Genomic DNA, 20,489 nt, shown 5'->3' on the forward strand with positions numbered 1-20,489 from the left:
AGCGCGGGCCGAGCCGCGGACGGGCGCCGGGGCGCGGGCTCGCGCTCCCCCTCCCCCGCAGCCGTTCGGCCTTTCCCGGGAAGATGGCGGATCGCGCGGAGATGTTCTCCCTCTCCACCTTCCACTCGCTGTCGCCGCCGGGTTGCAGGTACGCACTCGGCGCCTCCGGGCCTCGCCCCGCCGCCTCCGCCCGCGGCCGCCCCTGCCCCCACCCGGCTCCGCCGCGCCTCCAGGCGGGAGGCAGCCCAGTCACGGGTGGGTGGGGGCCCGGACGCCCGCTCGAGAGGGCCGGAGCCCCGGGCAGGGGCCTCCGCGTGCCGGCCGCGCCCGGCCCTGTCCCCTCGGCCCTGCTGGGCCCACGGAGGAGGGCGGCGAAATCCAGCCTGGAGCTCCGGGGGGACTGGAGTGGTCGGGGGCCTGCCCGGGAGGTGGGGTGGGGACACCCGCGGGACCCTCAGCCGCCACCCCCCCCAGCCCCTGCTCCCCCAGCCCCTGCTCCCCCCTTTTCTGCTAGCCCAGGCCGAGTCCTCCGAGGCTGAAGAGGTAACCCGCAGGGGCCTGGGGCCCAGCGGAGGAGGTGCAGGAGGGGTGGGGGGAAGGGTGGTTCCTCTGAGCTGCCTTTAGAGGTCCTTTCTTTTGAGTCGCCGTGCTTGGGGGCGAGATGAAGTCAGCCTGTGTCCTGGGAGTTGGGGGCTTGAGAGCTGGATATCTCCCTCCAGAGGCTCTCTGACCCCTGGCCTCCTCTCCAGGCCTCCCCAGGACATAAGCCTGGAAGAATTTGATGATGAAGACCTGTCTGAGATCACTGATGACTGTGGCTTGGGCCTCAGCTACGACTCAGACCACTGTGAAAAGGTAGGGAAAGGGCTGGGAGTACAGAACCCCATCAAACAAGAGCCTCACCTAGGCTCTTTGTCTCATGGTCACTTGGGTGTTTGGGTGAATCTGATCCTAGTCCATATGCAGAGAATTTCCCCTGATTGCCCTTGCTGTCGCCCCATGGCCTTGAGGCTTCCTTGGCATCCGTCCTCGTTCCTAACACACTGTAGGCCCTCTAGAGGGCCTTCTCTAGTACTTCTCCCCAACCCAGGCACTACTGGGGAGGGGTGTATGCCTTGGCTTGGGTGCCCTCTGCCCTCAGGTTGCTTCCACAAATATTTAACCCTTTCAACATATCTGAACGTCTGTCTCCCTTTTTCTGTGTCCTCATGAAATCTTTTCTCTCCTGTTTCCTGTCCCCCCTTTCTGCTTTATTAATTCTCTCCTGAGTAACTGTCATGTTGAGTGCTGGGGGAATAAATGGAACAGCTGCCAACAGATCTTGTAGTTTAGGGGAGAAACGTGTCAGGGACAGTGGCTATTTATTTCATGGGCTGGTTTTTCCACCAGACACAAGGTGTAAGGGAGTGGGGGAAGAGAACTAGATTCAGGCTGAGGGAGTCAGGAGACTTCACAGAGGAAATGTCAGCCATGTCCTGAGGTTAGCAGGAGCTAAACAGATGGGGTAGACAGGAGAGGAATTGCTGGCAGAAGGAATGGTTGACGGTGCCAAAGGCCCTGTGTTGGTACAAACTCAGTGAATCCTCTCAGTGCAGTTTCTCTCCATTATGTATTCATTTGCTTACTGTACACCCACCAAGCCCTAAGTACTCTTCAGGGATGTGTTCAATATGGATGGACATAACTTTTCCCTGGTGGGGTGTTCTGTCTGGTGGAGGAGACAGGCCCACAGTCATGAACAGTGTGAATTATGTGTTAAAAGTGTGATGCCAGTGCGAAATGTGATGGAGTTTAGGGGTGAGATTGACTGCAGCTACTCTGAGGATATGTTATCCAGTTTCAGAAGTTTGACTCCTTCACAGGAAATGGAGTGATTCCTATGAGTCTTAAGCAGATGTTTTAAAAATGTTCCTGGAAGCTGGGTAGACTAGAAGAGGCTTTCCCTTGACTTTTGCTCTCCCCTTTCCCAGCCTGGGACGTGGGACCCCAGGTCACTGTTACTCTCTGGCCTAGCCCTGCCATCTCCTTCCTTGCAGGACAGCCTCTCCTTGGGGCGCTCGGAGCAGGTGCATCCCATCTGCTCCTTCCAGGATGACTTCCAGGAGTTTGAGATGATAGATGACAATGAAGAAGACGAAGATGAGGAAGACGAGGAGGAGGAAGAAGAAGAGGAAGAGGGAGATGGGGAGGGAAAAGAGGTAGGAGGAGCTCATACAGAGGCCCCTGCCAGGGGACCCCTTATTCCCTCCCCTTCTCTGGAGGAGCCCCACAAGCACCGACCTACAACACTCCACCTGACGACACTGGGAGCCCAGGTGAGCCTCCCAATTCACAGAATCTTAGAGTTGGTCCTTGCGTAACAGCACCTAGACTCTGGCACCCCATGGCTTCAGGTTTCTCCCACTCATGGTTGCTGAAACCCTCTTTAGCATTGCTGTTTTGTGCCTCTTCCTAGGACTCTCTGAACAACAATGGAGGCTTTGCCCCGGAGGCCCCAGCCTCCTGGAAGGAGACTGTACTGTGCTCACCAGCTCAGGAACCCCTCAGAGGTGATGGGTGGGGGCTGGCAGGGGCACTGGTAGGAGGGAGAGGTGGCTGGCTACTGGAAGGAGGCCAGGATGGAAGTGAAGGTAACTAGAATTCCTGCCCTGCAGAGCTCCCTGGCCCCCTCCTGCCCACAGAAGAGGAACCCTGTGGGGTGCAGTCTCGGGTATGCCCAGGTTGTGACTGGGAAGGAAACCCACCCCTGGATCCTCCTGCACCAGGTGGGGCCTCACCCTCTTCTGATCCTGGCATTGAAGCCGACCTGAGAAGCCACTCCAGTGGGGACCATGGTGGGCGGCGTAGCAGCCAGGAGCTCTCATCCCCTGGCTCAGACTCAGAGGCCACCGGTGGTGCACGCCTGGGGAGAATGATTTCATCCATCTCGGAGACTGAGCTGGAATTAAGTAGCGATGGTGGCAGCAGCAGCAGCAGTGGACGCTCCTCGCACCTCACCAACTCCATTGAGGAGGCTTCGTCGCCAGCCTCAGAGCCAGAGCCTGAGCCCTTGCCAGAGCATCCTCGCCGACCTGCCTTCCTGCCTGTGGGTCCTGAAGACACAAACAGCGAGTATGAATCAGGCTCCGAGTCTGAGCCAGACCTCAGTGAGGATGCCGACTCACCTTGGCTTCTCAGCAACCTGGTGAGCCGCATGATCTCTGAGGGGTCCTCCCCCATTCGTTGTCCTGGCCAGTGCTTGTCTCCAGCGCAGCGCCTGCCCGAGGAGCCTGTGTCACTGGCCAGCAAAGCCGCAGAGGACTCCCAAGACCCCGAATCAGCAACAGGCCCTGGTGTGGAGTTGGTGGACATGGAGACGCTGTGTGGGCCACCTCCACCGGCCCCTACAACGCCTCGGCCAGGCTCAGCACAGCCTGGGGCCTGCCTCTTCCTCAGCAACCCAACTCGAGACACCATCACTCCCCTGTGGACCACGTCTGGCCGAGCTGCACGCCCAGGCCGTGCCTGTTCTGCTGCCTACTCTGAGGAGGAAGATGAAGAGGAGGAGGAGGAGGAGGAAGACGACGACGACAACGATGCTGTGGATAGTGTGGGGCTCCCCCAGGGCAGGGCTGCAGGCTCTACTGCACCACTGGATGCATCACTAGTATATGATGCAGTCAAGTACACACTGGTGGTAGATGAGCACACACAGCTAGAGCTGGTGAGCCTGCGGCGCTGTGCAGGCCTGGGCAACGATAGCGAAGAGGACAGTGGCGGTGAGGCCAGTGAGGAGGAGATGGGCACTACACTGCTAGGTGGTGATCAGATCCCTGAAGATGTGTCTCCTGACAGCCCAGACATCACCTTCTCTAAGAAGTTCCTCAATGTCTTTGTCAACAGTACATCTCGATCTTCTAGTGAGTGAGAATTGGGGAAAGCGGGGTGGCCCAAAAGGAAAAACCACTGCTCTAGTCTCAGGTCCCACTGGTCCCCAAAATACCCGGGAACCGTTAGGGGCTTGGAGTAGCCAGGACTTCAAGTTGTCTTTTTCCTTAAGATGTGAGCATCTGTCCTCCCCAGGTACCTCTTTGGGTAGAGAGTTGGGGGATGCTCTGCCTCAGTCCCTAGTGGCTGGCCCTTCTTCTCTTATTGACTTAGAATACCCTGCAACAGCCTGTTGAGGAGGAGGGGACTTGGCTGCAGCCAAAGGTCAGTAGGACTTCTACTACGGGGCTTTCCCCTTGAGTCTCTCCATCTTTGCTCTTCTTGTTGTTTTCCTAGGCACTGAGTCTTTTGGCCTTTTTTCCTGTCTGGTCAATGGGGAAGAGAGAGAGCAGACTCACCGGGCTGTATTCAGGTATAGCTGTCCCTTCACAAATACCACAGGACACTGTGGGACACAATCGCTAGGCTTGCTCTGCCTTAGTAACTTCTTGTCTGACCTCAGGTTTATCCCTCGTCATCCGGATGAGCTGGAGCTAGATGTGGATGACCCAGTGTTGGTAGAGGCTGAAGAGGATGACTTTTGGTTCCGTGGCTTCAACATGCGCACGGGAGAGCGTGGTGTGTTCCCTGCCTTCTATGCCCATGCAGTGCCTGGCCCTGCCAAGGACTTGCTAGGTGAGACCCCCATCTCTGAGGCATGGTTGCCACTCAGACTTTCCATGTATCACTCCTGACCTGGGCCCATGTGATCTCCTAGGGAGCAAGCGGAGCCCCTGTTGGGTAGAGCGCTTCGATGTACAATTCCTGGGCTCTGTGGAGGTGCCATGTCACCAGGGTAATGGCATCCTGTGTGCAGCCATGCAGAAGGTGAGTGTAGTGGTGGGGGAAGGCATAGGGTAAGGCCTGCAGGCTGGCCCAGCTTTTTGGTGTCCCAGCCTCCAGCCTCCTCAGGGAGGATGCAGGTGATGCTGTAGGGATGGGTCATGGGTAGACAGACTGGCCAAGCCTCCTGGCCAGTCCAGTGAGGTCTTTCTTTACCTTTCTGTTGGTCTTCTCCTCCTGTTTAAAATTTGAGAGCAACTGTCACAGCCCTTTTCTGGGAGTTACTTTCTCAGTCACTCATCCACACAGTGGACATTCACAGGCACTTGTCCATGTGATCAGTCTGGGACTGAGGATAGAGGGATATGGAAACAGGACAAACCAACCCTGCATCCTAGAGCTCTGCTTAGTTTATGAGGAACAGGCAGTGAGAGGGATGGAGGTAGAAATGGGGTGGTTCTTGGCACCTAAGTCAAGTGGAGCATCTTGGCCCAGAGGAGCAGAAGGGAGATGGAGTGGGCTGAGTGGTGTGACTGGCCTGTTCCTATTGCAGGTTGGTCAAGTTAACCTTGTCCTCTTCCAGAAATGTCTTTAGGGGTCTTGGGAACCAAACATATCCAAATAGTCTGAAATGAAAAGAGGTATAGTCCTTCTGAGGTGAGAGGCAGGGAGGGGCTACCGCAGGCCCTTCAAGGCTTTCTCTCCCAATTTCTTCCTCAGATTGCCACGGCTCGGAAGCTGACAGTTCATCTTCGCCCTCCTGCCTCCTGTGATCTTGAGATCTCTCTGCGGGGGGTCAAGCTGAGTCTGAGTGGAGGAGGGCCTGAGGTGGGGGTGGGGCACTGGGGGCATGGGGTAAGGCAAGGGAAGAGGGCTTGGCTGAGGGACAGGCTAGCAGGCAGGTCACAAGAAAGGCCACAGGCCTCCTCTGTCTGACTCAGGACGTCTTTATCCACTTCTGTTCCAGTTCCAGCGCTGCAGCCACTTCTTCCAGATGAAGAACATTTCCTTCTGCGGTTGTCACCCCCGTAACAGCTGGTGAGAGCCTTGCTTGCCCCCTCCCCTCACACCCTGCCTGTACTCCCCATTCCCACCCATCATCCTATCATCTAGGACTCCATCTGCATCTACATAGTGTTTATTCTGTGCTGGGTTTGAGGGACATGAATCAAACTGGCTCCCATCTGGCCTGGTTGGGGAGACAGACACACAAACAAGAAAGTTCAAAAATATCTACAGGTGGTCAAGCCTCTTTTGAATGGGCCCCCTGAGCAAAGTAGGGAAGGTTATGAAAGGATAAGATAGTGAAAGAGGTGGAGGAAGGGGGTCATCTTGTCAGGGAGCCATTGAAGCTAAGGCTGTAGAATACACTGGCATAAGGAAAGAAGCTGGTATAGTGGAGAACAGAAGTATCAGTAGAGAGCTGGGCCCTTTTGACCGCCAAGGGGCTTGTACATTATTTCATTGGCCATGGAACCACAGAAAGATACTGAGGGAAGGAAGTGAACCGGGCTGGCTGCCTAGCTAGCTCTGGCTACTGTGTGTAGTGGATTGACCAGGAGATTAGGTGGCTGGTGAGACGTCCAGGTGTGGTTTCATGATAGGCCGTTGAAAGACCCCAGGGCCTGGGCACTGCCCTTGAGCTTTCTCAAAACTAGCACTCTATACCATTTGAGCCACAGCACCACTTCCAACTTTTTCTTTGTATGTGGTACCAAGGAATTGAACCCAGGGTTTCATGCATGCTAAGCATACCCCTGGCCTTGGTTGTGAATTTTCTGTAAATTAATAATATAAAGTGCTTGTGATAGTACTTTAGCAACCATCATTATTCAGGGTGGGAGAGATGTGGAATCTCACGTTGTGGACTGAACACCTCCAGTTGCTCGGTGTCTTGGAAGAAAGGGAGACACATGTAGGAAGGGGATGAGTTGCAGGAGCACTCAGGAAAAATAAGTTAGGAGCAGTTAGGAAGAATCCAAAGTGTTGTTATAGATGTATTGATATCCAGAGCTGTATTTCTATAACTGGAGGTAGAGATGGATGGGCTTGCAGAAGCCTTTGCAAGTCAGAGCCAGGGGAGCAGTCAAGAACCATGTCCAGTGATCTTGGGGTGGGGATGGGGGTTACAGAAAGAATGATGCCTCCAGCTCCAGTATAAGGTAGAGGAACTGACAAAGAACACTAGCGTTCCTTTTGGGTGCCTAGCCCTCTGCCTGAGATGTTACCCAAACAAGGGCCAAGTTAAGATGTTGAAATTGACCCTCACACTCTAGTCTCCTGCCTTCTTCACACTCCCTTTGTACCTGCCTCTTCTCTCCAGATCTTCAAGGGGGCCCCAGGGCTAGGTCAGTGCTCTTGACACTCTTTCCACCAACTTTCCCACAGCTATTTCGGATTCATCACCAAACACCCGCTGCTGAGCCGCTTTGCTTGCCATGTCTTTGTGTCTCAGGAGTCCATGAGACCAGTAGCACAGAGTGTGGGGTAAGTGGAAAGATGGGGGAGGCTCCCAGGGGTAGCGATGGACAGGCACAGGTGCAGTGATGTGACGTGCAGAGGATGCTGTGGTGTAGATGAGGTCTTTGGGTAGAGGGGTCGGGGTAGACGGGAGCACTAGACTGAATTACACCCCTCTCCACAGCCGCGCCTTTCTGGAATACTACCAGGAGCACTTGGCGTTTGCTTGCCCCACAGAAGACATCTACCTGGAATAGTGTCTGGAAGCTCCGGGCCACTTTGGGCTGGGCAAGGACTGGATTGGGGACATATAGTACTTTATGTCATAGGAGTCTCCAGGCTTGGAACTCACCCTCTATCCCCAGGGCACAGCTTTGAGGCTGCTGGGGAGTGGATCCCCAGTGCCCAGATTTTTCCTCTGATGCATCCTTTCCATTGTCCTCAGTCATCCTGTTCTTTGGCCTCCCTTTCCTCTCCTCTGTCTCTTGCCCCTTTCCGTGCCTGCAGACCTTACCCTTTGCGCTCTCCTTTGGGGTCAGAACTTGGGGTGTGAGGAAAACTTGAGGTGACTGGTAAAGTAAGTTCTCCAGCAATCCCTTTATGCCCTCCTCTGTGATTTATAAGGGAATTTGAACTTTTATAGTGAATATCAAGGGGTCATCCCAACTTTGAACACAGGGGCAGAGAGGGACCCCATCTCTACCACACAGGGAGCTCAGGGGAAGCAGGGAGAGGTACTCAAGAAAGCTTTGGTACAACTGGTAGTGGTTCTTAATGCTCACTCAAACCCCTCATGCTGCTAGGGAGAGGGTTCCCACTAGGTACCCCTACACATTGTCTGCTTTGCCGCTAACACCCCTGCAGTCCAGTGCATATCTGCCCTGTATGCGCTGCCCGCTGTGTATGTGGGCCAGGCCCACGGCCTCAATAAACTCTGCTTGGTGTGATCCTGGCTGTTTCTAAAGGGATGTCCAAGTACTGCTGGTGGTAATGGAGATGGAGGCCCCAGGGTGATGGATTCTTGGGACTTGGGTGAACATTTGAGTGGTTTCTGTAGGTAGTCATGCTAGGGGTACATCACTGCCGCACAGCACCCAAGGCCCCAAGAAACTCTTAACACCTGTTTGGCCTCAAAGGAAGCTGAAGCCAGAGAGGGCAGGCAATGGCCAGAGCACCCTGTGTCCTACCTGTGCAAGCCTAAGGAGATGCACGGGCCAGATGATCCAAGGTGCTGCAGGCACCTTGATAAATGACCTTGAAGGTATTATGTAAAAGCTGGGTGCCCATGGCTCATGCCTGTAATCCTAGCTACTTGGGAAGCTGAGATCTAAGGATCGAGGTTTCCTGCCAGCAGAGGCAGGAAAGTCCTATCTGTGAAACCTCCAATTAATCAGCAAAATAAGACTTGAGAGAAGGGAGTGCTTGAGGTCCCCCAAAGTGCCAGGTGCTGATAGCTCTTTTAACCTTAGCTACACAGGAGGGCTATGGTTCAAAGCCTGAGCAAAAGTTCAGGAGACTCCAGCTTAATAGAAAAATATGGAGGTAGTGGGCTACATCTGTCTTTGTTCCAGATAGGGCAAAGATTCCTATCTAAAAAATAAGAGCAAAGAAAAGCTGGAGGTATTGGTCAACTGGTAGAGCATTTGTAAGCACAAAACCCTGAGGACAAGTCCCAGTATTGGGGGATAGGGGGAGGAGTGGGGTGGTGGAATCACAGGCCAAATTTGAAGTTTGCTCCCCATTCTGGTCATTTCAGGAACAGAATCGGGAAATGGGCAGTGGGCTAGGAAGGGGTAGCCTCCCTGCAGCTACCACCCCTCTTTTTGACATTTGGGCTCTGGATATCCCCTTCTAACATACCTGAGGGAAAATCAGAGACAACCTATTTTTGCTCTGTCCATTCTGAAACACTCAATCCCATCCAGATAGAAAACAGGCTCCCTGAGGAAGCTGGTCCATGAGGACAGCTGCTAGCCAGTAAATGGATGTCTCCTAGATGCTGTTTTTAAAATCAACGAAAAAAACTGGACATAGCACTTGGGGCTGTAATCGCATGTTCTTTATTGCATATGTAAATACATGTGGGCCCTGTCAGGAAAATGATGGAGGTGGAAAGATTCAACTGTGGGTACAAGTTTGAATCCCCCAGGTACTGATAGGGAAGTATACTGACTCAACGGCTACTCCAAATCCACCATATCACTCTTAACTCTTTCTTTGGAACTTAAATTTTTGTTTTGTGCCAGTCCTAGAGCTTGAACTCAAGACCTGGGCGCTGTGTCTGAGCTTTCTTTGTGAAAGGCTAGTCCTCTACCACTTGAGCCACAGCTCCATTTTCAGCTTTTTGGTAGTTAAAACTCAAGAGTCTTACAGATTTTCCTTATCTCTCAGCCTCCTGAGTGGGACTGTAGGCGTGGGCCACTGGCGACTGGCTCCTTCGGAGCTCTAACACAGACTTTAATTTTTATTGAAGCACAAAACATACCATGACATTATACAGTATGCAAATCCTAAGTAGTGAGTAGCTTCTTTTATCAGATACTCCAAGTTGTCACCTCCAGTACACAGAACACCTGTCACTCCCCAGGCTCCCTCATGTCCCTGACCTACATCGTGCTGAAATCCCATGTCTCATTTCCTGGGGTTAAACTCATCTCCTTTGATAGACCTTAAGAGCAGCAGGAACAAAGCAGAATGTTTTCTGCTGGCCAGTCCTGGAACTTGAACTCAGGGCCTGAGCACTGTCCTGGGGCTTTTTCAAGGCTAGAGCTCTACCACTTGAGCAACACTTTAGGGGTTTTCCACATATGTGGTACTGAGGAATCGAACTCTGGTCTTTATGCATGCTAGGCAAGTACTCTACCACTAGGCCAGACTCCTGGCCCCAGGATGGGTTTCTTTTTTGTCAGTCGTGGGTCTTGAGCTCTGGGCCTAGGTGCTATCCCTGCACTCCTCAGCTCAAGGCTACCACCCTACCCGCCTTGAGCCACAGCGCCACTTTTGCTTTTCTAGTGGTTAATTGGAGAAAGGAGTCTCACGGACCTTAGTGCCCGGGCTGTCTCTGAACTGCGATCTTCAGATCTCAGCCTCCTGTGTAGCTAGGGTTGCAGGTGTGAGCCACCACATCCAGCCCCAGGACGAGTTTCTGAAGGGTATCTTGTGCCAGCCCTGCAGAAAGTGGGTCAACACAGTGGCATCTGCACTGCAGCACACTATGCCAGTGAGGAACCAGGAAAAGCTGCCTACAGGCTGTGCCTGCATGTTAGCATTTACTAGTTTTTCTGGATATGTTTTTTTTTTTTTTTAATGTAGCATAGGATCAGTCTTCTTCAATCTGTTCTGACCCTGAACTGAGGTACCAGCTGGGGCCACTCCTTCCATTAAGACAATCATTGCAAGCATTCTTTGGACCCTCACCAGTGGCTTCTGTGGGTGCCTAAGAAAATTATGTCTGGGAGCAACCAAGACATAGAAGTTGGGGTGTGGTCAGCATAGCTCCTTAACCAGATTAGAAGTGATGGGAGAGTTCCATGAATGATGTAAGATCACACATGCATAACTACCTTCTACCTACCCCATTCAGGTTTCATTTCAGCAACACCACTTTAGCTGCAAGTGACAGCCAGCTCACCAATAGTGGTATACATAGGAAGGGTTTACTTTCATACACTTGGCACTCTGTAAGACATTGGTTTAGAAGTGGCAGGGTATCCTCCTAGGGCCAACAAATACGTGGTATCCAGTGGGAGGGCTGACCTGACCTATAATGACCAAGATTTATTCTCACCTGCCACTCCCAGAGCAATTACTGTGTTGTGGCTGGTCTGACCCTCCTGAACCAGGGAGAGGTGGCCTCCGTGAGTTAAGGGTCCTTTTCCCCCAGTGGAGGAAGGCAAGTTTTCCAAGCAGAGGTACCTACACCTCGATAATACACTGAGGAGCATGTGACAGGTGTGTGGGAATATCGGCATGCTATGTCCTGGCAAACAGAAGGCAGAAGGTTCTTTTCTGCCAAGGTGGCAGAACCTTGCTTGTGGAGGGAAGTCGGGTCAACGTGAAGGACAGAATGCAGTGGGACTAGAGGGTGGGGCAAGACAAAGGAGCTTAGATTTTTATTCTAAAATGTTTTAAAGAGATTATTTTGTGTGTGTGGTAGAAAATGTCTAGTACAGGACCTCAGTTGTAGCCAGGAGTTAAGAAGTAGGTGTGAAAAGGTCCCATGGGACTCGGCCATCTAAGGAGTCGCTGATAGGACTTTTCAGGAGATGGCGGAGCCCCAACCCCTTAACCCTACCTGGAATGCGTAGTTCATCACCTGACTCCAGAAAGGTCTCTGATGAAAACCAATGCCAGCAGCTCCAGCGCCTCTATGACTGCTTCCTCCTGGGAGACCTATCTCTCTGGGGCTTTGCATCTACTGAAGACTGAGAGCCACCATTGCCCTCACCACCTCCCTGGTTCCTAGCATCTAAAGGTACTTATTGTTCTTGGGACTGGATGTGCATAATTGATCATCAGGGCAGGGACAGCTTCTGGAGCCAGAATGCCCCTAGGTTCAAATCTAAGCCCAGCTGGGGCATGGCTCACGTGGTAGAAGGCCTTCCCTGCAAGTTCAAGAGCCTGAGTTCAGACTTCTGTACTGTCAAATCCCAGCACACCCTTTCTGGAGGGATGACTGGACAAGTCCTTGAACTTTCCTGTGCTTCAGTTTCCTCATCTGTAAGAGTAGGGAATAGCACTGACTTTACAGTTTCCAAGATTAGATGAATTAGCACACCTGCAAGTCTCAGCTGCTGTTATTACATTATTAGATACAAGCTATCTGCACACTCTTGCCCCTGTCCCCTCACTGTGGTGAATCATCACACACCCAGGTTGGGGCCAGAGGCTCTGGACTGGCGGCCTTTGCGGGATCTCCAGTGACTTGGCCAGTTGCTTTCAGGGTTGGTGATTTGGGCAGCGGCAGCAGGCTGGATGGGGGCTGCAGCCGGGCTTGCAGCAAATCTGCAGGGCTGGGTCCTCCCCCCGGGCCATCTGGCTGGGGCCAAAGGTCATGGCGGCATCATACTGGGCCTTGAGCAGCTGGAGGTCCTTCATCGCCATCAGAGCCTCTGTGGAAACCTCAGCTGTACCCTCCAGAAGGTTGTAGTTTTCACCAGGGTCCTCAGACAAGTCATAGAGTAGTGGGGGCTCGTGAGCAGTCACAGGGTTGGTGGCGTGGCAGGCAGGGTCCGGGGTAGTGTCACTGTGGGCTGAACCTGGGGAGGGGTCAGCTATGTGCACAAGATCAAGAGCCAGAGGAGGAGCCACAGGGGTCAGCAGGATTGGGGAGAGGGAACTAGAAAGAGGATGTTACCCTGGGTGAAGAAGTGAGCCTTGTACTTCCCACTCCGTATGGCAAAGACGCCATGCACTTCATCTGGGTAGGTCGGGTAGAAGAACAGAGAATGCCGAGGGCTCTGGGGAAAAGTAAGGGTCACAGAATGGGCATAGTCCCTTAAGATCTGCCAGCGTTTGTGGCAGACACTAGCTGTGCACTCCCTTCCCACCTAGGAACGTGAGAGGTGGTACCAACTCACAGGTCACTCACCAAAGGAGACGTAAGGCACAGACTCTCAAGAACTGCTTATATTAACATGGGGTAGCTGGGATTCAGGGGGTTCCTGGCCCTACCTTGCCTGTGCCCAGCAGCAGAGGGCTGAGGTCAACACCATCCAAAGTAACATTGGGCAGCGAAGCCCCAGTCAAGGCTGCCACAGTGGGCAGCAGGTCCAGGGAACTGGCCAGCTCATGGGTCACACCTAGGGACAGAGGGAACTGTTTGGTAATTCCGTTTCCCAAGGTTGGAGAGGCTGGGCCAGGGGTCTACAAGGACAGGGTCAGATGACTGACCAGGAGTAATATGGCCAGGCCAGAAGGCCAAGGCAGGCTCTCGGACACCACCCTCGAAGGTCGTTCCCTTTCCACATTTCAGAAGGCCAGAGCAGCCGCCACGGGACATGCGCATTGTCTCAGGCCTGGGACACACAAGGAGATCATCAACACTGGGTGCCTAGGGCCTCCTACCACCAGCCTCACTCTTCAAAGCTATGAATTTGGCTCAGAATGCCTGATGCCTTCCAGCCCTCCAAAAGACCAGTACCCTTGTGCATGTTATCCACACCCCTCACCCAACCTGTGACATGTGGGTCATTATAACCTGGCCAGCATTTCCTGAGATACCCCCCACTCCTGCGGTTCCCAGTCTCACAATGTCTTCAGCCAGCAGCAAACATGAAAGGACCTCAGGGCCTTGGCCTATGTCAAAGCAGGGAACAGCCCCTGCCCTGGGTCATACCCATTGTCTGCAGTGAAGATGACCAGCGTCTCTCCAAGTAGCCCCAAGTCCCCTACGACTGTCATCAGGGCCCCAACAGCTGCATCAAGCTCCATCAAGGCATCTCCAAATGGCCCTCGGCCTGAGCGCCCTGTGAAGCTACGCCCACTGAACTGAGGGTAGTGGGTGTGCTAAAGGGTGGAGATTGGAGTCAGCACAGAGGAAGGGGGTCTCAGGCAGTCAAAAGAGGGTGAGGCCAGGGTCACTCACGTGGGAGGCGTAGTACAGGAAGAACGGACGGCCCTGGCGCTGGGCATCGGACATGAGGTCTCGGGAGAAAGCCACATAGCGAGCCTCTAGTCCTGGCAGCCAGGGCGGCTGTGACTCCACAGACAGGTTAGCCAACAGGGGGATGGGAACTAGGTTCTGATCACAGCTGCCATGGCAGGGGGTGTGTGGTGGGAAGCAGGTCAGGTTCTGACAGGGGCCCTGGTGAGAGGAAGGTGGTGTGTGTGTAGTGAGGAATCTAGGCTTCGGTGGGGCTGGAGGTAGATAAGGAGGCTTGGGTGTGGTGGTGAGGTATGGTGAGGGGCCCTGGTGGTTTATACCTGGTCGTGGGAGTATGGAATGCCCAGGAACCGATGGAAACCCTGATGAGGGGGCAGAAAGGCCCCCTCTGGCCCCACTCCAAGGTGCCACTTGCCGGCCATCCCTGTAAGGTAGCCTTGGGCAGCCAGGACCTCAGCCAGGGTCACCTCCTCGAGGGGCAGGCCACCCTGGGAGCTGGGCCCCAGGACGCCAGGGTACATGCCCATCCGAACAGGTAGCCGGCCAGTCAGGAGAGCAGCCCTGCAGGACAAATTAGAGGACACCGAGTCCTATAGTGATGAGCAGAGCCAGGCCAATGGAGAACAGTGGATCGCCCCACAGAGAGACAGGTCACCTCCACCAACACCACGATCCACTGCACCTCTGGAAGGAGATGGTAGGGGTGGGGCGAAGAGCCCTCACTCACCGGGATGGAGTGCACAGAGACACAGGGACATAGAAATCTGTGAACCGCAGCCCTCGGGCGGCCATCTGATCCAGGTTGGGCGTGGTGGAGCTAGGGTGCCCGTAGGAGCCCAGGTCCCCGTAGCCGAGGTCATCAGCAAAGATCAACACAATGTTGGGCGGTCTGGCGGAGGCCAGGCCGGCGGCCACGGCCAGGGAGAGGGCCCAGAGTGCCCTCATGGCACAGGTCCAGTCGCGCCTGCTTCCAGAGACCCCTGGGAGGGAAGGCAGAGCGGCTCCCCACGGCCCGAGCCCCGCGCCTCCCTCCAGGCCGCGGGCCGACCCGGCCCTTTCCTCCCTGCCCGCCCCGAGGCCCAGGCCCAGTACTTCTCCGGTTCGCGGCCCGCTGCCCGGCGCTCCGGAGGCCTGGCCGGGGTTTCCCTCAATTCTCGCTGGGGCTCGGGCTCCGAGCGCCCACAGGTCCCCGCCCGGGACGGGAGTCGCCGCCGGCGGAAGTCACATGACCCTGGCCCGCGGCCCGGGCCGCGGCGGGTCGAGGTCGGTTCCGAGAGGCGGGTTGGGACAGCGGGCGGCGGTGCCCCCCGCGGGCGCTTCCGCCTCGGCCGCCCCGGCCCCGCCGCTGGTCCCGTGATGCTCTGCGGCTCGAGCTCGGCCGGGGTTGGGCGGGGCCGGGGGGCGGGGCCGGGCCGGGGGCGGGGCCGGGGGCGGGCCGGGCCGGGCCGGGGGCGGAGCTGGCGGGGTCCAGCCGGCGGGGGCAGGGTGGGGGCCGCGGCCGGGGCCGGGGCGCCGGGCCCCGCCGGATCCCGCGTCCGGGACGGCCGGGGCGGGGGCCGCGCGCGCCGCTTGGGCCCCCCTCGCCGCCGTTGGCACCGGTCCGCTCCGCGCTCGGGCCTCGGGAGGCCCCGGCCGCAGGCCCCGAGCGCGCTGGGCGGAGCGGCTCGCGCGGGCCCCCCGGCCTCCGGCGCCGCCCGCGGGACCCCTGGGGGAGGCTGTGGAGGAGCCCCGCGGGGGGAAGCCGAGCCGCCCGGGCCGCGGGCGCGTCCAGACCCGGGGTGCCGAGGCCCGGCCCTGCAGGCGCGCGGCGTCCGCGGCTGGGGACGGGCGTTGGGGGGCGGCGGGGCGCGTCCGGGCCGCGCACGGCGGCCTCTCCTCGTCAGCCCGTCTGAAGCTGGGGTGGGCTGGCCCTCCTCCTCCCGGGGCTCCCCTGCCTCCCCCCCGGGGCTCCCCTCCTCCCCCCGGGGGCTCCCTCCTCCCTCCCTGGGCTCCCCTTCCTCCCTCCCTGGGCTCCCCTTTCTCCCTCCCTGGGCTCCCCTTTCTCCCTCCCTGGGCTCCCCTTTCTCCCTCCCTGGGCTCCCCTTTCTCCCTCCCTGGGCTCCCCTGCCTCCCTCCCAGGGCTCCCCTCCTCCCTCCCTGGGCTCTCCTCCTCCCTCCCTGGGCTCCCCTCCTCCCTCCCTGGGCTCCCCTTCCTCCCTCCCTGGGCTCCCCTCCTCCCTCCCTGGGCTCCCCTTCCTCCCTCCCTGGGCTCCCCTTCCTCCCTCCCTGGGCTCCCCTTCCTCCCTCCCTGGGCTCCCCTTCCTCCCTCCCTGGGCTCCCCTTCCTCCCTCCCTGGGCTCCCCTTCCTCCCTCCCTGGGCTCCCCTTTCTCCCTCCCTGGGCTCCCCTCCTCCCTCCCTGGGCTCCCCTTCCTCCCTCCCTGGGCTCCCCTTCCTCCCTCCCTGGGCTCCCCTTCCTCCCTCCCTGGGCTCCCCTTCCTCCCTCCCTGGGCTCCCCTTTCTCCCTCCCAGGGCTCCCCTCCTCCCTCCCTGGGCTCCCCTCCTCCCTCCCTGGGCTCCCCTTCCTCCCTCCCTGGGCTCCCCTCCTCCCTCCCTGGGCTCCCCTTCCTCCCTCCCTGGGCTCCCCTTCCTCCCTCCCTGGGCTCCCCTTCCTCCCTCCCTGGGCTCCCCTTCCTCCCTCCCTGGGCTCCCCTTTCTCCCTCCCTGGGCTCCCCTGCCTCCCTCCCTGGGCTCCCCTGCCTCCCTCCCTGGGCTCCCCTGCCTCCCTCCCTGGGCTCCCCTTCCTCCCTCCCTGGGCTCCCCTTTCTCCCTCGCTGGGCTCCCCTTTCTCCCTCCCTGGGCTCCCCTGCCTCCCTCCCTGGGCTCCCCTTCCTCCCTCCCTGGGCTCCCCTTCCTCCCTCCCTGGGCTCACCTGCCTCCCTGGGCTCCCCTGCCTCCCTCCCTGGGCTCCCCTGCCTCCCTCCCTGGGCTCCCCTTTCTCCCTCCCTGGGCTCTCCTTCCTCCCTCCCTGGGCTCCCCTTCCTCCCTGGGCTCACCTGCCTTCCTCCCTGAGCTCACCTGCCTTCCTGCCTTGGTTTCCGCTCTAGCAGTCATCCATTGGTAATCACAAGCAGAGACTGACTGGGCTCCAGGACAGGGGCCTTGGCTGGGTTCCTGGTCCCTATTCCCCCACAAGCTGGGGGACCCCTGAGGGTCCCTCAGCCTCAGAGAGAGCCAGGATCTGGGCACCCTTGAGGGGAAGACTTTTTCCAGTCATCATGGAGAAAGGTGGAGAGGGCCCTGGAAGGGCCTCCGGACCAGAGGAGGAGACCAAAGCTCAACTTCACCCGCCGAGGCTGGGTTTTGCCTGGGTGAACTATGAAAGCTGCACAATGAGGACAGTATGCGGGCAAAGCTTGAAGGATGGGGAAGGGTCCAGGACCTGCTGCTGACTTCATGCCAAGTGTATGTGTGTGAGGTGGGGGGGTGCGTGGGGGTCACTCTCTGGCACCTAATCTCTTTAGGGACACATTGCAATGTGGGCCTATGCAGAGCGTGGGTGGTGGTAAATGGATAAAGCTGACCTATCTGGAGTCAGAACTCTAAGTTCCTCTGTGGCCTAGAAATCGTAGAACCTGTAATTGGAGCTCTCACAGCTGGTTGGCACTGTGTTAGAACATAAAAGATATCAACCCAAAGCACATTCTTTGTTTTCCAGGGCAAGCTGGAAACTACCCTAGCTCCTACCCATTATTCTCCTGAGAGCCTGTGTTGTGATCTTATGCAAATGGTGGCACCTTCTCTCTGGGTTCTGAAGGCTCCTCAGGTGTATGAGGGCTGACCTGGGGCTTGGGGAGAGAAGGTGAAAGAAAGGTGGGTGTGCTCCCAATTCTGTTCAAAGCTAAGCTCGGCAGGCCAGTCTCTCTTTTGGAAATGTGAGTTCCATTTCTGCATTAAGAGAGCCTCAGTTGGAAGCAGCCTGCTGGGATTGGTCAAGTGTCCTGAATGTCTAGGACATTGCTAATTTGGTACAGATGCTTACAGTTGAGAGGGGGATTTGCAATAAATGGCAATTCTTTCTACAGCTTGAAAAAAGATGGGATAGATCCCCTGTAGTTGAGTCATATCAGTGGAACAGTGGCTTGAGAGAAGGAACTCTGATGTGGGGACCCAGGATGTGAAGCCGCCATGCTGTGGCCTGCTCAGCATGCCACCATCATTGTACAGATGCTAGGATATTTGGAGGGAGCATCGTTTTTTTTTTTTTGTTTGGCCAGTGCCAGGGCTTGAACACAACGCCTGGGCATTGTCCTTGGACACTTTTTGCTCAAGGCTAGTGCTCTGCCACTTGAGCCACAGCACCACTTCTGGCTTTTTCTGTGTAGGCAGTACTTAGGAATCAAACCCAGGGCTTTGTGCATGTGCATGGTAGGCTAGCACTCTACCCTATTATTTTTGTGTGTGTGAGCTATCCTGGAGCTTGAATTCAGGGCCTGGGCACTGTCTCTGAACTTTTTTTTTTGCCAGTTGCGGGGCTTGAACTCAGGGCCTGAGCACTGTTCTTGAACTTTTTCCTCAAGGCTAGTGCTCTACCACTTGAGTCACAGCACCACTTCTAACTTTTTTCTATGTATGTGGTGCTGAGGAATCAAACCCGGGTCTTCGTGCATGCTAGGCAACAACTCTACCACTAGGCCAAACTCCCAGCCCCCTGTCTCTGAGCTTCTTTTACTTAAGGCTAGCTAGCACTCTACCACTTGAGCCACAGCTCCACCTCTAGCTTTTAGTTTAGTGGACATAAGAGTCTCACAGAGGGCCAGGAGTTTGGCCTAGTGGTAGAGTGCTTGCCTAACATTCACGAAGACCCAGGTTCGATTTCTCGGTACCACATACATAGGAAAAGCCAGAAATGGTGTGGTAGTCCAAGTGGTAGAGCTTTAGCCTTGAGAAAACCCAAGGACAGTGCTCAGGCCCTGAGCTCAAGCCCAGGACTGGCAAAGAAAAAGAAAGAAAGAAAGAAAGAAATCCTGAGAGATCAGGAAAGAAACAAGAATCATCATCAGACACAGGATATCCTCTAGTGACAGATAATGATCTCCACTGCAACAAATTGAGCAGGTGACTAGTTCTCAAGAACAATCCTTACTATTATGGTTCTCAAAATGCATAAAATTGTGTAAATGTTTTCAGAGTTGCGAGTTGTGCTTCAGTAAGATTCTTTTCTAGTGTTGTCAAGGAGCTAAACAAAGCTCCTGAGGATCTTCTGCAACAGATCAGAGTCCCAAAGTGGCTGTGGACAGCAGACACTAGACCCGGTATCAGCAGCAACCAGGGACTCCTGTGCAGAGCCCAGGGCAGAGTTGGTTAAGGTGGTCTTAAAGAGTCAGTTACCTGGGAGTTGCAGAAGTTGCCTTCCAGGGTGGTGTGCTGGTGGGTGTGGCTTTGGGAAGGTTCCACCATGACATACCATGGCCAGGGCCAAAAGATGCAGAAGGTGATGGTGCAGGCCGTCAGCCTTCTCTTCAGATATTTACAACATAGATTTCGGATCCAGGTGTGCCTCTAGGAGCAAGTACATAGGCAGATAGAATGCACGAACCTTGTGTTAGAGGATGCCAAAGAAACTGATTCTAAAACAAAGTTAAGGAAACAACTGGGTCAGATCATGCTAAAAGGAGATATTACTCTACTACAATGTTTTTCCAACTAGAAATGATCAGTGAAGTGAGAAGTTATTAAGAATCTTACATAGTTGTTTTTTTTTAAGTGTTCTTTGCTTGGAATCTAAGAAAACATCCGTTCATGTTGTTTAATGAGCCCTGTTGTTAAGATGTAGTGTGCACAGTTCTCATGACCTTGTGTTATCATCAGGTGACAATGTCTTGGGAATTTTTTTTTCTTTTTTGTGGGTCATGGGGCTTGAACTCAGCGGGTGCTGTCCCTGAGCTCTGCAGCTCAAGGCTACAACCCTACCCCTGATCCAAGCCCCACTTCCCATTTTCTAGAGGTTAATTGGAGATAAGAGTCTTAGGTCCTTTTGTGCTCAGGCTGACTTTGAACCTTGACCCTCAGATCTCAGCCTCCTGACTAGCTAGGATTACAGGCGTGAGCCACCGCGCCTGGCTGGTATTGTTTTTTTTTTTTTTTAATTAAAAAAATAAAAAAGTCAATTACCATTGCATACTGCAAAGGTCTAAGGGCCTAAGGAATTCATGGGCTGAGGTAAACCATGACAAGTTATGTCACAGCCCATGTCAGTCTTCCAAGGCAGGGCAGGGACCATTTAAATAGAAGACTTGGACACAAAAAGAATTATAAAATAATAAATTATATTATAAATAATTATAACCATTTTGTAAATCTTGCTTAGGACAATTCCAAAGAATATATACTAGAAAAAGATGCCCTAAATCAAGTAGACTGATACAATGATCATAGATTTGGGGTTTGGTAGAATGCCCTGGAGGGCCTGTTGTTGCTTTAGGCATTTAAATACAAGTGTAATATTGCAAAATTCTTGACATAACCTAGAAAAAGGCATCCAAAGACTGAAGGAGTTGGGTAGATATTGTGTTTTATTGTTTAGCTATACCCTAAATTGCCCTTGCTAGAATCTGAAGTCACCTTAGGAGGGTTAGGAAGAGTAACACCCTTGAGAAGCTATTAGGCCCACAATAGGAAAGATATAAAGGGACAAGG

General features: G+C 55.0%; 2 protein-coding genes and 1 pseudogene across 4 annotated transcripts; 2 read left to right on the top strand and 1 right to left on the bottom strand.

The window, feature by feature from the left end:
* Positions 1 to 8,156, top strand: Mapk8ip2 (mitogen-activated protein kinase 8 interacting protein 2). The gene is made up of 12 exons (XM_090328981.1): positions 1 to 148; positions 750 to 855; positions 2,037 to 2,315; positions 2,456 to 2,549; positions 2,655 to 3,899; positions 4,264 to 4,339; positions 4,430 to 4,602; positions 4,685 to 4,794; positions 5,470 to 5,577; positions 5,717 to 5,787; positions 7,138 to 7,236; positions 7,394 to 8,156. Exons 1-12 carry the CDS (start codon positions 84 to 86, stop codon positions 7,464 to 7,466), a joined length of 2,499 nt encoding a protein of 832 aa, XP_090185107.1. The 5' UTR covers positions 1 to 83; the 3' UTR covers positions 7,467 to 8,156.
* Positions 8,157 to 11,294: 3,138 nt separating this feature from the next.
* Positions 11,295 to 15,188, bottom strand: Arsa (arylsulfatase A). 3 transcript variants are annotated; one of them, XR_016534643.1, is made up of 10 exons: positions 14,906 to 15,183; positions 14,541 to 14,793; positions 14,134 to 14,374; positions 13,796 to 14,014; positions 13,547 to 13,716; positions 13,102 to 13,226; positions 12,883 to 13,010; positions 12,566 to 12,668; positions 12,080 to 12,467; positions 11,295 to 11,926 (listed from the first exon to the last, which is right to left on the bottom strand). XR_016534643.1 is itself a non-coding variant. In XM_090328983.1 (9 exons), exons 2-9 carry the CDS (start codon positions 14,756 to 14,758, stop codon positions 12,148 to 12,150), a joined length of 1,377 nt encoding a protein of 458 aa, XP_090185109.1. In that variant the 5' UTR covers positions 14,759 to 14,793; positions 14,906 to 15,188; the 3' UTR covers positions 11,996 to 12,147. The 3 variants fall into 3 exon arrangements, 2 of the variants coding, with proteins under 2 accessions (XP_090185109.1, XP_090185108.1); XM_090328983.1 differs by lacking the exon at positions 11,295 to 11,926 and having other exon boundaries at positions 11,996 to 12,320; positions 14,906 to 15,188; XM_090328982.1 differs by lacking the exon at positions 11,295 to 11,926 and having other exon boundaries at positions 11,996 to 12,467.
* Positions 15,189 to 18,422: 3,234 nt separating this feature from the next.
* Positions 18,423 to 19,690, top strand: LOC150067741 (small nuclear ribonucleoprotein E pseudogene; annotated as a pseudogene).
* Positions 19,691 to 20,489: the final 799 nt, after the last annotated feature.

Source organism: Megascapheus bottae, chromosome 2, assembly GCF_031878675.1.
Source record: "Megascapheus bottae isolate mThoBot1 chromosome 2, mThoBot2.hap1, whole genome shotgun sequence".
NCBI lineage: Eukaryota > Metazoa > Chordata > Mammalia > Rodentia > Geomyidae > Megascapheus > Megascapheus bottae.

Coding starts and splice junctions, on each gene's coding strand:
- Mapk8ip2 (XM_090328981.1), top strand. CDS start 84: ATGGCGGATCGCGCGGAGATGTTCTCCCTCTCCACCTTCCACTCGCTG. Junction 2,316..2,455: donor TGACGACACTGGGAGCCCAG/GTGAGCCTCCCA, acceptor GCCTCTTCCTAG/GACTCTCTGAACAACAATGG. Junction 5,788..7,137: donor TGTCACCCCCGTAACAGCTG/GTGAGAGCCTTG, acceptor ACTTTCCCACAG/CTATTTCGGATTCATCACCA.
- Arsa (XM_090328982.1), bottom strand. CDS start 14,758: ATGAGGGCACTCTGGGCCCTCTCCCTGGCCGTGGCCGCCGGCCTGGCC. Junction 14,015..14,133: donor TTCCATACTCCCACGACCAG/GTATAAACCACC, acceptor TCCTCTCACCAG/GGCCCCTGTCAGAACCTGAC. Junction 13,011..13,101: donor GCCTGGCCATATTACTCCTG/GTCAGTCATCTG, acceptor CTCTGTCCCTAG/GTGTGACCCATGAGCTGGCC.